This window comes from Prenolepis imparis, unplaced genomic scaffold, assembly GCF_030444845.1.
Source record: "Prenolepis imparis isolate NDT839.2.m4 unplaced genomic scaffold, iyPreImpa1.0 SCAF_360, whole genome shotgun sequence".
Classification (NCBI taxonomy): domain Eukaryota; kingdom Metazoa; phylum Arthropoda; class Insecta; order Hymenoptera; family Formicidae; genus Prenolepis; species Prenolepis imparis.
The window spans coordinates 12,680-30,299 of record NW_028141518.1 but is presented as its reverse complement, the minus strand read 5'-3'; the positions used below and the strand labels follow the sequence as shown (position 1 = coordinate 30,299).

Below are 17,620 nucleotides of genomic sequence, written 5' to 3'. Positions count from 1 at the left end.
AGAGAGAGAGAGAGAGAGAGAGAGAGAGAGAGAGAGAGAGAGAGAGAGAGAGATCTCTTGATAATTACAAATTGTAATTTAAGTATATACATCTTACGTACAGCAAAGTATATATGTATTATGTATGTGCAATGTATGTATTTAGAGACTGCATAATGTATGTACGTATAATGTACAGCAATGTATATACATCTTACGTACAGCAAAGCATATACATATTATGTATATGCAATGTATGTATTTAAAGATTGCATAATGTATGTACGTATAATGTACAGCAATGCATATACATCTTACGTACAGCAAAGCATATACATATTATGTATGTGCAATGTATGTATTTAGAGATTGCATAATGTATGTACGTATAATGTACAGCAATGTATATACATCTTACGTACAGCAAAGCATATACATATTATGTATATGCAATGTATGTATTTAGAGATTGCATAATGTATGTACGTATAATGCACAGCAATGCATATACATCTTACGTACAGCAAAGCATATACATATTATGTATAGACATTTGACATATATTTATTATATATACATATAAAATACATCAATGTATATACATATTATATATTGTTATGTATATCCAAATCATGTATATGAAATGTATAAACATTTTACATACAAGATATTATTTTCATATCATGGAGAAAATATGCATATTCATAGAATGTCCGATGTTATATGGGAACGTTCATGATCTTTTTCTCTTTAAAGGCTATCTTTTTCCGTCCAGCCCAATTAAAATGTGTTGCTAATTCGTTAGTTAATAGAAATCGTAACATGCTCATTACACAGCAACGTTGATTTTCACCACCGATTGATGCTAGTCTTTTGCGCTGTGATAAAAGAAAGAAATGTTTTATAATTTATAATATAAAATATTATATAAAACATGTGATTTTATAAGAATCTTATTAATACGTATCTTAAAAGTTTCTAATACATTTGTTATTTATGCTTACATAATAATTGAAGTTTTCTTCAACTGCTAGTAATTTCTCCATTTCCTCAAATTGTTCCATGGTTGAAAGAGGAAGTTTAGGTAACCATCAGGTTTCGTCCATGTTGCCATTCCTGCTGAATTCATATGTCGCAGAACTGCATTCACTTTTGACTGAATTTGCTCATACGTAATCTCAATACTTTGTAAATATGATAGAACGACGCGCTGAAATTCCATTTCAGACAATGGTACAAAAGTCTTTGTGCGAGGAATCTTGATAAGAGAATGATGATTAGATGTCTGAGCAACAGATTGACTTTCCTGGTCTATATTATTTGGTTCCATGCTACTAGACAAAGTTTTTTCAATATTTTGACATCCAAGTCTTGCAGATTGTTTAACTATTCCACTAATAGATTGAATAGATTTAATGACAGGGCCAGCAGGTTTTTGTTGCAATGAGGATTGCATACTTGTTATAGATTTTAATTGATTTTGAAGCGGACTACTGCTAATTGTTCTTTGCAGCAAAAAACTTGCATCGTCATTCTTTTCTTTCTTCATAAAGGTGCACTTTTTTATGTTATTTATTTTTTCAATATACGAATTGTTATTTTTATTTGAATTCGTATCACTTATTGAAAAATCGCCTGTATCATCAGTATCTGAAGACGGAATCGGACTTTTTATAATTATCTTTTGTTTCTTAGATGACATTTTCTGATCTTTTTGTTTCTTCTTACGTTTTGTAGTTGGCGTAGTACTCGATTCGCTATTTTCTAATTCATCATTTTTAAAGTCAACTAAATTCTTTTTTTCAATTATTTCTTTTTTTTATTTGTTGAATTATCTGATGATGAAGTAATTTGTTCAATATAGTTATTCATAAACTGCTCAGCCACATCATAATTATCTAAAACATTCAAACAAATAAATATTAAAGCAGATTATTTGCAGATTTCTTTGTCTAATAAATTTACATGTTTCAAAAATAATTTATTTACCTTCTGTATGTAGAACAGTATGAACGTCAAATTTTTTCCATGACGATTCATAGACTGCATTAGATTTTACTAGTGCGTTAAATTTAACATCAGATTTGGTATTTGGCCAGTAACAAACTGAATTATTATCTGTTAACCAGATGAGAGGGACGACTGCACATTCCTTCTGAGTTCCATTTAAAAATTGCAACACTGCATACACTTATTGTAGCCAGGGGGATGTCTCGTTTTTTTCGCCTTATTCAATATCTTTTATGGTATATTGAGGAAATATATGCAAAATTAATATTTAAAAAATGCAACTGTAAATTATAATGTAAAAATTTATCAACTATTATTTAAATTTATTTATATTTATATTATAATAATTATCTCTATAAATTAAAATTTTTAATTCAGAAGAAATTCTCCACGCAATTAAAATAATTAAAGTATTTTTCTCACAGTCTATATATGTACATCTCTAAAATTTATGTTTAGGAATGCAGCTATCTATATGCACGTAAAGTACACGTGAAAAGTGCTACGTAATGTACATAAATCTGTAAAACTTTATTAAACCTTATTTATTTTCTTGTTGATGCTGAATTGGAAATACAGCATATCCATTTTTGAACGGAAAAAGTAGGCATTTATGATTTATTTCTTCTACGAAGAATGTAATTGATAAGTCACAACCGTGCAGAAAAAATATTCCTAGTTTGGAAGATGGAATAAAAGTGTTATACAGATCATGCATATATTTAAACGGTGTTCCAACACATTTATAACGCCCATCTATGTAAATAATATGTTTAATTTCAACAATTCTATTAAAAACCGAAACAATATTGTTTGGTCTTTTTACAGAAAGTTTAAAACGATTAGTTATTAAAGTTAAGCATTTAAATGAGTTTTTATTTTGCGATTCACCAATAATTTGTTTTGGAATATATTTAAGTTTATTAATGGAACAATTTAAAGATGAAGAATCTAATTCTGTAATTCGATTTGCTATTTGTTGAAGTGGAAGCCTGGTACCACGAACTAATCTTTTTATTTTACCTAAATAATTTTCATATGGAAAGCAACTAAAACTTTCTAATGGGCCATACATTTCAACATCTTTGCAAATATGAAGTAAAGAGTGTACATTATATACTACGAAGAATGGACCATATATTTTTGCTGCTTGCTGTACAAATTTAATTATAGCTTGTTTTGCAATATGTAAATACGAAGCAATTAATGTTTTGCTGCATAATATTGTTACAGCTATATGTAGCAATAGGAGATGATTGTATCTTTTGTTGTCTAAATTATTATACATTACAATAGGAGAAAGATATATTATGAAGTTTCGGAATTCTACAGCTTTCCATCTTTTCACTTCTTTAAAACTACGAGGTTTTCTAGCGAATTCATTTGATATATATTTTTGTAATTGTTTCATCATACAATTCATATTAGCTAAATTTCCTTTTGATAATTTACATTTACGTGTTCCCTCTATCAAATAGTTTACTATAATTCGTCTTACAACACCTAAGTATATTAAGTGCATAGGATCTAAAGGGAATTGTGTCACTAATCCTATATCTTTGATTTTAAGTAAGGGAGATGTACCTTTAATATGTGTACAGTTAATAGTAGAAATTTGATTTAATGAAAAGTCACTATTTTTTCTTTCTTCGTATTCTTTTTTTACCGGATAGTACAATTTTTTTTTTAAATGAAACTTAGAAAATTTATTTTGTCCTTTATTGAAGGTTTTGCTTTTTGCTACTATGCAACATTTTTCGCAACCATGCTTACTTGTATGTCCCATAATCATTTTTAACATTGCTCTCGCTGGAGCGTCACATATAAAATTTCTTATTTCTATTTTAAATACAGTGCCTTGGCATTCAAGATTATTTAATATTAGATAATTTATTTCTTGTATAAAATCTTCTAAAAATAATTCCAACGGATCAGGTTTTCCACTTCCACAAAATAAGTTTACCATACACGGCGAATCATCAATTAATACATCACTTCGTAATAATATAGGCCAAACCTCAATTGAACTACTTTTAAACAGTGGTAAACCGTCAATGTTAAAATCTAATTGAATAACATTATCTATTAATGTTGTTTTAAAACCATGTTTTAATTTTTGTTTTAATTTTATTTCTATGCCAAAATAACATGTCACCATTTTATTTCTATGCCAAAATAACATGTCACCATTATTTAAACTTAATATTTTCATCTGTTTCGGAGTCTTTAAAAGAGATCTTGCAGTAAGCGGTAAATAATTATATGTCTGTTTCAACATTTGCAAAAGTTCATCGATTACAGAGTGCGTGATATTATTTCTGAGAGCCCAATTACGTAAGTTATTTGTACTGAATATTGCACTTTTGATTTCATTACATTCAGAATAATTATTTTCGTTTAGATCATGCACAGGCGTATATCTTGTACTTATACATAAAGGATGAGTTTGTATGTTATCATCAGCAATACTAGTCGCAAGTATATCATCTTCATTTACAATAAATACATCATCGCTATTATTAACACTATTTTCAAAATTCGATTCGTTTTCATTAATATTAGAAAGACCTAACATATTTTTATAGTTAATTTCATTATCAGATAATAGTTTTGTATCAATGAAATCTGATTTACACATAGAGTCTATCTTTGTAACAGTTTGAAATTTTTCATAATCTTTAGGATTTAATTGCGTGGAGACAAAAGAAATATCATTATTTTTTGAAATATTGTAACCAGCAAGTACTGCTTTTAATTTACGTTCAATTTTACGACGAAATGTCATTTACTAACAATTTCCTTTTCTAGAGGCATATCAAATGTAAATTATTTTCAAAGATTAAGAATAAAATTAAATTAAAAATTGCTTTTGTTACCAGATTTGGAAATTAAAATCTATTAATATACATTATGCGTGAATTAACAAAGATTTAATAAATCTGAAACATAAAAAAATATTAATAAATAAACGGGCTAATAAGAGCCGAGCGCGGATAGAATCTCAGAAAAATCTTACAAGCTAATGAATTGCTCGGATAGTACATTACCGCGTGCTTACGGATTGCCAAAAATTCACAAGCCGGATTGCCCTCTTAGGCTAATCGTCTCTTCAAAAAACAGTCCATTATATTTCTTGGCTAAATTTTTGCACGATACTGTACATGCCTCGCTACCTGCAGCCGACAGCCACGTTGCTGACAGTTTTGAATTAGTAGAGAAACTTAAAGACGCATACATTGATAATCAACATAAATTAATTTCTCTTGATGTTGTCTCGCTATTCACCAACATCCCATTAGATTTAGCAATGGACAGTGTCGCTAGTAGGTGGCCGGACATAGAAAGGAAATGCGTCATACCAAGAGACAATTTTCTATCGGCTGTGAAGTTTGTGCTTGATTCTACGTACTTCTCCTTCAATGGCGTATACTATAGACAAACATTTGGCACCCCCATGGGCTCACCGCTGTCACCGATTATTGCTGATCTAACGTTACAGGACCTAGAAAGCAAAGCGCTTGCGAACTTGTCGGTTGCACTTCCTTTCTATGTTCGATATGTCGATGATGTCGCGTTGGCGGCCCCCTCCTCCATGCTCAAAGACATATTAAAGACCTTCAATTCCTTCCATCCGAGACTCCAGTTCACAATGGAGGAGGGCGTCGATAATCGACTTAACTACCTGGACGTCACTGTTATTGTTAACGATGGAAAGTTGGAATTCGATTGGTTCCATAAACCGACGTTCTCCGGGAGATATCTAAGTTTCGAATCACGACACGCTCTTTGCCAAAAAAGAGGCACAATTTTTTGTCTCACAGATAGAGTTTTCCTCCTGTCACATCCCAGGTTCCACAGAAAGAATTTCGAACTCGTTATAAATATTTTGCTCGATAACGGGTATCCATTGCAGTATATCTTTGATACAATTAACGAAAGATTGAAATTTCTGTTCGCGAAATTTAAGGAGAAAAATAATTCTTCTCTAAGTAAGAATGACACAAGCAAAAAAGAACAGCTTCCAACCACTTTCTTTAACATTCCGTATGTCCCTGGCATTTCCGAGCAATTTAGTCGTGCAATTCGAGATTTGGATACAAAAATATCATATACCGGTATCAACAAGCTTAACAAGTTTATTAAAGTGCATAAAGATAGCTTGCCGAAAGACCTTCACACGAACGTTGTATACAAGATCTCCTGCAATAACTGTGACGCTTCTTATGTCGGTCAAACGCGCCGTTTCCTAAAAACGAGAATAAGCGAACACCGCAACCACATCAATAGAAACACGACGCAGCGCTCGGTCATAACAGACCATAGACTTCTAAACCATGAGTTTGATTGGAACAGCGTGGAGATCCTGGATGAGGAGCCGATTCTAGGGAAAAGACTCGTGTCCGAAATGATTCACATCAAATTACAAAAAAATAGCATCAATTTACAAAATGACACGGAGTGTTTAGACCATATATATTTCCCGATGATAGAACATATGTATAATATCTAAAGCCAAGCGTGCGCTCATTTATCATCTGTTTTCGGTTGACCTCAGTTCTGTGTTTATATTATTGTCTCGATCTCATCTTTCCATTTAAAGACCAGTCGCGATGTATCGTTTAACAAGTGCGATTATATGTCACGTTCCCGTATGCCTCTGTGTTTTCTAGCATCGGTAAGTTGCCTCTTTCTTTCGTGTTTCTTTGTTAGCTCGATCAATTTTTCTTTAATCAACACAGGTTTGCAATAATATGCATTCACAAACGTTCTCTTTCCGTTTGGTAACGATGAGAGGTGACGCTGTTGCGATTATACATTGGCTGCGGGGCTCTTCGCCGTTTTTTGCCGCACGATTCTTATGAATCATTCTTTCTTTCTTTTATGTACGTATTGTTTCTATCTTTAATTTTTAATTATTCTTTATCTCATGTTGACCCTCCTTTTTATTATAATTATACTAAATTTCTGTTTACCATCGCCTCACCGTTTTTTGTTAAATAATTTTTGCCATTTTTTCAATTTTGTATTTTTTACCTTTTATTTTTATTTTATGTTTGTACAGCTTACTGAGGATGGCCCGAATCAGGGACCGAAACGTTTGAATAAATTAACTTTGTAACTATAAGTTCGTTCCTTTTTTTTTGTCGCGCTTCTATCCGCGCTCGGCTCTTATTAGCCCGTTTTTTTATTAATTTTGAATAGTCAGAGCCTTGACATTATATGTTTATTATAAAAAAATATGTTGTTAGTTTTACATTGCATCATCATTACTAGTATTTTGAAAAATTATATAATATTACAGTAAAGACGCGAGTATACTAATATAAATTTACAATAGATTATATCAATATTCATAATGAAAACTCATTTATATTTGTCCAAATCTATCAAACATATTCTAAACATATTCTATAAAATATTAAATGTGATAAATGTGATGAAAAACGTAAGAGAGCAACATATTTACATTATAACATTGCAGCATTATAATTTATAACAGAGATCTCCAACCTTTGTAAACCAAAAGTAAAATCAAATAATTATTAAAGGACAGCAGGCCACATTTTCTTCAGACCTACATTTATAGTTACAATTATTAACATACTTATATATCTATAATTATTATCAATATTGTAATATAAATTAATTAAATAACAATTAAAAATTAAATAATATTCATTTTTAATAATGGATAGCATATAATGTATTTTTTAATTCAATATCTTTATTTATTAGAATAAGTCTTTGAATAATCACAAAATTATTAATGCATTTATTAATTGAACACTATAATTAAATAAATATTTGAAAAGTATAGTTTATTAGACTAGACAAAACATTCTCGTGAGCCAAAGGTTCGAGATCCTTGATTTATAGTATTGTATTATATACGGTTGTAATAATATATTATTTTATTAAGTATACTTACATTTATGCGTTTGTATTCAAATGATATAATAACTGTCTTAAACACACTTGTTGTCTCCTTGGACAAAAATGATTTACTTTTGTCAACAACACTACGTCTAACCTAATGTATATGATATTATAAATGTGACGAAAACAGTACAAGACTATTTTTTCTCGCTGGCTAACATATGTATACCTACCACTAATGTAATGTATTATAGCAATACGAGGCCTAATAAAAGCTTGATTGAAGTCAAGATTTTTATACAAAGAATACTGGAAAGATCTTTATGCCTCAACAAACAAAGCGATAATATGGCACTAACCTAACCTAACATTTATTAACAGCGGGAGGGCAAAGTGCGGGGCGAGCTCGCTGCTTGGCGCGCTACTCACAATCAGTGCCGTAAATACGGCACACTTTGGCCCGGCGCAATTATTGTTAGCTTAAAAAATTAATATATATACTATATAATAATATACGTTAAAAATTAGTAATAAGTATATACGTCTTGGAAACGTTTGATTATATTGGTATAAAATTTGTGATATATACACTGCGATTATACGATCGTATAATTACAGTATATATATCACAAATTTTATATCAATATAATCAAACGTTTCCAAGACGTATATACTTATTACTAATTTTTAACGTATATTATTATATAGTATATATATAGTATATATATATATATACTGTAATTATACGATCGTATAATCGCAGTGTATATATCACATTATATAGTATATATATATAATATACGTTAAAAATTAGTAATAAGTATACATACGTCTTGGAAACGTTTGATTATATTGGTATAAAATTTGTAATATATATTGCAATTATACGATCATTCGAAAACGTAAATATAATAAATCAATATATTAAGTGTATATATATATGTATATATATATATATATATTAATATAATAATATAGAAATGACATTTATTATTTGTAATATTTATATCAATTAAAGTATATGCTGGATATACGTATATCATACGACATTTAGATTGATAAATGTTTATTAGAAACGTTTAAAAAATATATATTTATTACAATATTTTAACGTATTCTATTATACGGTATAAAAATCGTTTATATACCAATCCTAAACCATTGATACGTATATTATACTATATTTATACCAGTGAGTGTTTATTGGGAACCGAGGACATAAAACCGCTTCATGCAGCTCATCGTTGTCGCTGTCTCATCTACCGCCCATAAAAATCCCTCCGTTTTCGGGTAACTATGAAGAATGGGAAACCTTTCGAGACCGATTCACATCGCTTATTGTAGAAAATAAAGATTTAACAGCGTTTACGCGTATGCACTTTTTGTCATCAAGCTTAACCGGTCGTGCTCTCGAATCAATATCGGTCGCGCTCGTGCGTTAGATGAATTGGTTCCTCCTAACGCAACAAAGACATCACAATCTCAAAAATTAACAAGCGCTACCGCCTCCACAGCACCGGCATTATCGTGTCCGCTATGTAAAGCTTCACATTTTATTAATAAATGCCCAAAATTCATAAAGAAAAATATTCCTGTTACCGCCGCTAATTTCGACATTGCGTGGAAAACTCTTGTTTCTCGATATGAGAATAAGCGTCGATTGATCGAAGGGCACCTTTCTGCATTATTTCATTTACCGCAAGTTTCACGCGAATGCGCGGTTGAATTGATTGAACGAACTGCGAGATAAGGCAAATCGAGCGATCGCGTCATTAAAAAATTTAGGCCGGTCCTCTGATGACATGTTAAACGATATACTCGTATACAGCGTATCTCATAAACTTGACCACGCCACGCGAAAGGCTTGGAAGTTAAAAGGAAGTGACGATACGAAAATTCCGAATTTCGCAGATCTTGAAAAATTTATGGCGAGTCGCGCTCGTGCGTTAGATGAATTGGTTCCTCCTAACGCAACAAAGACATCACAATCTCAAAAATTAACAAGCGCTACCGCCTCCACAGCACCGGCATTATCGTGTCCGCTATGTAAAGCTTCACATTTTATTAATAAATGCCCAAAATTCATAAAGAAAAGTCCGAGTCAGCGATTAGAAATCATCAAGCAAGCTAATCGATGTGTTAATTGTCTGAGTACCAAGCATGCGGTATCCTCTTGTCAGAGCAAATATTCGTATCGCACGTGCCAAAAGAAACCATTCAATGTTACACGCTGACTTGAACTCATCTTCTAATGAAAAATCAAGTACGGCATTACTAGAATCAAACCAGGATACTCGGATCGAATCGTCCGTTATTGCATTGAAAGCAACATCAAAGTTGCCGTCACGACCGAACGTTTTGCTAGCGACTGCCCGTGTAAAGGTTAGCTTAGCTGAAGGTCGTTCGATCGTTATTAGAGCGTTACTCGACCAGGGCTCCGAATTAACCTTTATCACCGATCGGCTGAGACATAATTTAAAATTGCGCCGCTTTCGAATGCCTGTCTCGATCTCCGCCGTCGGATCCATCGACGCCGGCATTTGCCGATATGCCGCGTTAATTCAATTACATCCGATTATTGATTCCCATCCTGTAATTACGACCACCGCGTCAATATTAAACTCGCTAACTTCATATTCCCCGTCGTCAGTAATATCTCATGTTAATTGGCCGCATCTCGCCGGTCTCAATCTCGCAGATCCAAATCCGCTGAACACTGATCCAATTGACATGATCATAGGCGCCGATCTTTATAGCGAGCTACTCCTCGAAGGAGTGCATAAGGGAAGCAAAGGACAGCCCATTGCGCAACAAACGATCTTCGGCTGGGTATTCTCGGGCCCAACGTCGATTCCGATTGACGCGCATCGCACACTAACGGTGCAACATTGTTCAAGCACGCTTTCGCTTGACCAGGAACTTCGCAAGTTCTGGGAAGTTGAAGAAGTTCCGTTTAAAACGCCGTTAAGTCCTGACGAGCAAAAATGCGAGGAGCATTTTCTCGCGACGCACTCGCGTCGTTCGGACGGCAAGTATGTCGTCCGCCTTCCGTTCATCAAGGGGCCTCCGATCGAAATCGGAGAGTCTAAGCAAGTTGCGGAGCGATGTCTAAAAGCGCTCCATCGTAGATTTAAAATTAATCCCGAATTGAAATCGGAATACGCGAATTTCATGAAAGAGTACGAGGCGCTCGGACACATGCGAAAAGTTGCCAGAGTCGCGGAATCCTCCGCTCAATGCGTTTACATTCCGCATCATCCGATAATTCGCGAAGCCAGCCTCACTTCGCATTTGAGAGTCGTGTTTAACGCGTCAAGCAGAACGAGCAATGCGACATCGCTTAACGACCATATGCTTATCGGTCCGAAATTACAAGCAGATCTGCCTTCGATTATACTACGATGGCGACAATATAGATACGTTTACTCCGCGGATATAACTAAAATGTATCGCCAAATTCTTGTCAACGAAAGCGAGATCAATTATCAGCACATCTTATGGACCGAAAATCCGACGGATTCTATACAAGAATATCAACTCTTAACGGTAACGTACGGCACCGCGTCCGCGCCGTTTTTAGCGTTACGCGTACTTAAACAACTCGTCGAAGACGAGGGTGAATCGTTTCCGTTAGCCGTTCCGATATTACAAAATAACACCTATGTCGACGACGTTCTGTTCGGAGCGGACGATATACCTCTACTTCGACTGATTCGAACTCAAGTGTGCGCCTTGTTGCAACGCGGCGGATTCGAATTAAGGAAATGGTCGAGTAATTCATCTAAGCTCTTAACAGATATCACCGCGGATAATCACGGATTAGCTTGCCACAAAGATTTGCAAACAGACGAGCGACTTAAGATTTTAGGGATCAGTTGGAATCCGTCGCTCGACGTTTTTCAATTTAGAGTATCGCTCCCTCTCGTTACGTCAAATACTAAGCGATCGATTCTCTCCACCATCGCGAAATTGTTCGATCCGTTAGGTTGGAGCACCCCTGTAACGATTTCCGCCAAAATATTTATGCAGCAACTGTGGCAAGTTAAATTAGACTGGGACGATGAACTTCCATTTTCTCTCTTAGAACAATGGAAATCAATTCAATTATCGTTGGCAGGCATCGATAATCTCAAAATCGATCGGTGGATACAGAGAGGAGCGGATAGCATCAATTGCGAGCTACATGGGTTTGCCGACGCGTCGAACGCAGCCTATGCTGCAGTCGTTTATATTCGCTTAACGTCGCTTTCGGGTCAAATAACATCGATGTTATTAATCGGTAAGGCGAAGGTCGCGCCGGTTAAAACGTTAAGTATTCCACGACTAGAATTATCCGCCGCCGTATTATTAGTCCGATTAATAGAATTCGTCCGCGTCTCACTTAATCTCAATAACGCTCCGTGTCATTGCTGGACGGATTCCAGCGTGGTGCTCGCATGGGTCATGCAACACCCTTCAAAATGGAAGACGTTTGTTTCTAATCGCGTTACCGATATCCAGTCGCGAATTCCGTTCGCTTCATGGAGACACGTCTCAACCGGAGAAAATCCCGCCGATTGTGCTTCCCGCGGAATTCAAGGGAAGCAGTTACCTTCTCATTGCCTCTAGTGGCAAGGGCCATCGTGGCTGCGGCTACCTGAATCAGAATGGCCTTCGACGATCAATCCGTCATTCTGCGAAACCTCTCTCGAAAAAAATACTCGCGCGACCGCGCATCTTGCTGAGGCGATCGAATCACCGGACTTAGCCACGCGATATTCATCCTGGCCTAAGCTCCTTAGAATCACGGCATATATTTTTCGATATATCTCGCGAATACGTCGTCTTGCGGAATCTCGCGCGGGAGTCAGCGAAAGTCCGGCGGCCCTATCCGCCGACGAACTTCAAAAAGCTCGAATATTTTGGCTCATTCGCATTCAAGACGAATTATTTTCAAGTGAAAAGAAAGCGTTATTACAGGAACAATCGATCTCGTCAAAAAGCACGATCGTATTGCTAAATCCGTTCCTTGACGAAGACAAACTAATTCGCGTTGGCGGGCGATTATCCAACGCTCCGTTTTCACATCAAAGAAAGTACCCGACCATATTAGCTTCGCATCCATTAGTCACGCTAATAATTAAACACGCGCATCTAAGGTCGCTGCATGCTGAAACGCAGCTAACGCTTGCAACATTGCGACAGGAATTCTGGGTGGTGCGCGCTCGAAATCTTGTAAAAAACGTCCATCGATGTGTTATATGCGCTCGCGAAAAAGCTAAGACGCCGATTCAGCTTATGGGAAATTTACCTCGATTTCGAGTCTCGCCGCCCTCTCGCGCATTTCTGCATTGTGGAGTCGACTACGCAGGCCCCGTCTTCATTCGCGCAATGTCCGGTCGCGGAATCGCGTCGCGAAAAGCATACATCGCAGTTTTTGTATGTATGGCAAGCAGAGCGATTCACTTAGAATTGGTCGAAGGTTACCACACCTCCGCCTTCCTGGGCGCTTACTCGCGATTTTGCGCGCGCCGTGGACTCCCGGAGTCAATTTATTCTGACAACGGCACAACATTCGTCGGAGCAGATCGTGAAATGACCGCCGCCTTTCGAGCGGCTTTGCGAGATCCGAATTTTTTAAACCAAACAGCTAATGAAAAGGTTTCGTGGCACTTCATCCCGCCATCCGCTCCACATTTCGGTGGCTTATGGGAGGCCGGAGTACGCAGCGTAAAGCATCATTTGCATCGAGTAGTCGGTACGCATAAAATGACTTTCGAAGAATTCGCGACGCTCCTATGCAACGTCGAAGCATGCCTAAATTCAAGGCCACTCGCGCCGCTCACCGATACGGTCGATGACTACGAGCCCCTCACGCCCGGTCATTTTTTGATCGGCTCAGCGCTTAAAGCGATTCCGGAGCCTTCTGTCCTCAATATAAAAGAGAATCGCTTATCACGTTGGCAACTGGTGAGGCAGTTGACTGAACGATTCTGGAAACTATGGCTCAATGATTACGTGAACACCCTGCAGCAGCGAGTAAAATGGCAAAAGGTCACTAACAAGGGGAGGTCGCGGTTGACTCTTCACCGATTTTGATCTCCTTTGGTATGGTGAATCTACATCGAAAAAAAGTTGCTCCGTGTTCGAGCTTTTCGTCCAATGCGCCTTGTAAAAAAAAATTTTTTTTTCCCGAAGTTTAGAGAAATTGTCAGGTTCGTTACGAGGCCTAAAGAAAGACACACTTTTGCTCGGTGCCGCTAGTGCAGCGGCAGAACACAAGAATAGTAATCCTGGGATCCCAGGTTCAGAACTTTGGGCTGTCATAATTTTTTTTTTTTTTTTTTAATAACGTATTATTTATTATGATAAATAAATATTCGGCATATTTTTATCGTTAGTTATGCATATATCTCTTTATATATTTAAAATTAATAAAATGATCGTAATATAAATAAAATATTTTTATAGAGAAATATTTTTAGAAATATTTTTACTTTTTAAAGATTTATACATTTTTTCAAATTTTCTTTAATCTAATAATGTTAGAATACACACTTTTCATGATCAAAGAAATAAAATGAAAGAAAAGGAAAAGAAGTCGCCGCCGAGTAATAAAGAAAAGAGCACAAAGATTCAAGAAGTAAGTAGATTTTTATTTTATTAATTATATATGTCTATTATATGTTCACACGACAACAAGAATGGCTTAACACAATTTTACGCACATATCGAAATATATTTGCATTTTATGCTCTGATGTGTGCATAAATTTGTTAAAGCATTCCTGTATCGTGTTTACATACATGCATACATGCACGCGCACACACACACACACACACACACACATACACACACACACACACACACACAGGGTGCTTTCCAGCAACGACACAGTGCGACAGTGTATCATTCTATCTTCTTTCAATACCAGTGAACAACAATAAAACAAAGATAGAATGATACTCTGTGTCGCACTGTGTCGTTGCTGGAAAGCACCCTTATATTTATATATATATATATATATATATATATATATATATAGAAGGAAATTATTAATTTCATTTTTACTTTTATTTTTTTAGCAGGACAACTTAATAAACGATGACTACAATGCAAATGTAGAGAATCAAATGTTAAGAATTGAACTGCAGCTCCAGCTCCTGCAGCTCCAGCTCCTGCAGCTCCAGCTCCTGCAGCTCCTGCTTCTCTTCGACCAGCTCAATCATCGCAGCCACCACAGCTTGCAGCGGTGGCTGATAAAGTCACTAATAATGGTGACAACCCCCCCCAACCTCCCACAAGAAAATGTTGTATGTAAGTATAAAAATTAATTAATTTTAAAATATAAAAAAAAATACATATATATATTGTATATATATTTATATATAAATTTTGTTACAGTAAAATATAAATAAAACTGCCCGTTGGTCACGGGCAGGAAGTCGGCGAGGTCGAGGACGTGGCCGCGGACGCGGACGCGGACGCAGTACGATATACATTCAAATGTAACATTTTTTAAAACTACATATTATACTATAAAATAATATATTTTATATATAATAATATATTATATAATAAATAAATGTATAAAATTATAAATTATATGATTATATCTCTCTCTCTCTCTCTCTCTTTCTTTCTCTCAACTTTATTCTTTTTCTCTCTTTGTCATCCTCATTCCCTCTATTTCAAATGCATGTAAAGAAAAAACCGTTATTTCTTTAGAATCTACATTTTGCAATACTATACATATATATGATATGCGATACCATATATATATGTGATTTTCTTTCATAATCATTTTCATTTTTTGTTTCGCTACAATCCTATTACGTCTTCATAAGTATTGTCAATATGTTATTGTTAATATGGAATAAAGAAATGAATAAAAGCTAATAATATATAATTAATAAATAATGTAAAGAGAGAAATTTATAATATGCATTTTTGATAGCTGAAAGCATTAACTGTACAGTATAGTTTGTTTCCCGCTTTATAACTCGCCAATAAACAATTCAACACATTCGGCGTCATTCGATAATTTTCAGCAACTCTCAGCTGTCCCGGTTCCGAATATTTCGAATGCCATATTTCGTAATAAGCATCACTTGATATATCGCTTAAATGCGTGATGTTGAATTCCTCCTGCAGTGCAATTTTCCACACCTGGGATATATAATATGCTCGATTATTATTATTATTTATATCATTTATTTATCATATAATATTTATCTATTGTAATTTTTTTTATATTTAAACAAAAGTAATTTAAATTTAATTCTGATTGTGTAATAAATAAAATCGATACTGTTTGACAAAATAATATTTAAGAATCAAATGAACATAGCGTAAAGACTTACATTATCTTCGGGTATTTGCATCTTGGCGGGTATGTTACCAAATTTGCTTTCGCCGTCGAATACATGCAAGTGATACAGCAAATAATTTAGCATGTGCATTTTGTCAGGCTCACTGACACTGAAAGTCACGGATATCGGCGAGCAGCATTCCTTTTTCGTCGGATAGACAGCACGTGTAAAGTAGCTATCCGGTCTGATGATACCCCATAGAAGGTTTTGTAAAGAATAACCGTGGAAAGTACCTCTTAAGTACTGATCTCTGGTATCGGACGGATATATGCCCAAGGACGACAGGTGCTTTCCTGTAAAATGAGAGAGAAAATCAATATTACGCATATATAGAGCATGTTTCAAATTGTTTTAAATTTAAATGAAAATATCACATTATTTACCAAGATAATAATCTTCCTTCTTCCAATACTTTCCACCCGCGATGCATTTTTCTGTAGTATTAAACATTTGCACTACTTTAGCCAATGCCCCTCTACTAAGAACGTATCCAGATTGAGCAACGTTATAAATTTGACCCCATAGAACTATGGGATGGTCTAGATAATAATCATCTCTGTGGTCTAATGGAACAATCATGTAACGCAGATTCTCCGGTATGACCATAGTATTGTCTCTTACAAAAATAATCCATTCCAATTTGTCCGTCGTTTTTTTCCAAATATAATTCATAGCTTCGCATAGCAATTGCCAGGAAGACACAATCTTTGTATCTATATTTACAATAGGTAATTCGGTGTCTTTCAAATGATGTGCAAAGAAATAAATATTGTTACAGCGTTTACCCCATGTAGCCTGGATTGACTTCCCCATTTTGAGTTTTTCTACAAAAACAATACTTGTAATAGATACTCGTTCTTTTAACCAGTTCCATTCCATGTTTTCAATCTCTCTTATACTTACTTTTTAGGGATCATATAAATATCTATCCAAATCAAGTTTGTGTAATTTCAAGTTTTGCGCTACCAACCAAGTGTAGTATGTAACGTTATTAAAATAGCCAGACGTCTTCTTCACTTTCTCCCAATGCCGTAAAACAATCTCTTCATGGTGAGGTGATTTACTCAGATAATATTCAGGCTGCCACAATGATTGATCTTCGCACGTCGAATCAATCACAAATATATTCCTTAACAGGTGATATAAACAAGTCATCTGTTTGCCTAACCTATAGCGCACTATAGCGCACTCTTGTACCAAAAGCTGGAACTGTACAAGAATCCCGCATGCGCACATTGGGGACTTGCGAACGATGACGACGTGGACGTTTCTTAAAAGAAATTTTTCATATTGAAACTTTGCATCGTGATATCTTCGTTTATAATGAACGTAGAGCAAAAATAAAGACATTTTCCTTATTTAATTCGACCTCAATCTTTCGATTAAGACTAGTAAAAACTCAA

At 35.1% G+C, this 17,620-nt stretch overlaps 3 protein-coding genes across 3 annotated transcripts; 2 read left to right on the top strand and 1 right to left on the bottom strand.

The window, feature by feature from the left end:
* The first annotated feature begins 5,011 nt into the window (after positions 1 to 5,011).
* LOC145948382 (uncharacterized) lies at positions 5,012 to 6,499 on the top strand. Its single transcript, XM_083058078.1, has one exon. It carries the CDS (start codon positions 5,012 to 5,014, stop codon positions 6,497 to 6,499), a length of 1,488 nt encoding a protein of 495 aa, XP_082914204.1.
* A 3,587-nt stretch (positions 6,500 to 10,086) lies between these two features.
* On the top strand, positions 10,087 to 12,474 carry LOC145948381 (uncharacterized). Its single transcript, XM_083058077.1, has one exon. It carries the CDS (start codon positions 10,087 to 10,089, stop codon positions 12,472 to 12,474), a length of 2,388 nt encoding a protein of 795 aa, XP_082914203.1.
* A 2,507-nt stretch (positions 12,475 to 14,981) lies between these two features.
* Positions 14,982 to 17,341, bottom strand: LOC145948380 (C1GALT1-specific chaperone 1-like). Its single transcript, XM_083058076.1, has 4 exons — positions 16,601 to 17,341; positions 16,209 to 16,510; positions 15,817 to 16,014; positions 14,982 to 15,101 (listed from the first exon to the last, which is right to left on the bottom strand). The coding sequence occupies exons 1-4, from the start codon at positions 17,094 to 17,096 to the stop codon at positions 14,982 to 14,984; spliced, it is 1,116 nt and encodes a 371-aa protein (XP_082914202.1). The 5' UTR covers positions 17,097 to 17,341.
* Between the last annotated feature and the right edge of the window lie 279 nt (positions 17,342 to 17,620).

Bases quoted from the DNA above. Each gene is read 5' to 3' on its own strand.
- LOC145948382 (XM_083058078.1), top strand. From the start codon at position 5,012: ATGAATTGCTCGGATAGTACATTACCGCGTGCTTACGGATTGCCAAAA.
- LOC145948381 (XM_083058077.1), top strand. From the start codon at position 10,087: ATGTTACACGCTGACTTGAACTCATCTTCTAATGAAAAATCAAGTACG.
- LOC145948380 (XM_083058076.1), bottom strand. From the start codon at position 17,096: ATGGAATGGAACTGGTTAAAAGAACGAGTATCTATTACAAGTATTGTT. The intron at 16,511-16,600 runs GTAAATAATGTG...CTCATTTTACAG, and splicing joins GAAGGAAGATTATTATCTTG to GAAAGCACCTGTCGTCCTTG. The intron at 16,015-16,208 runs GTAAGTCTTTAC...TATATATCCCAG, and splicing joins TGCAAATACCCGAAGATAAT to GTGTGGAAAATTGCACTGCA.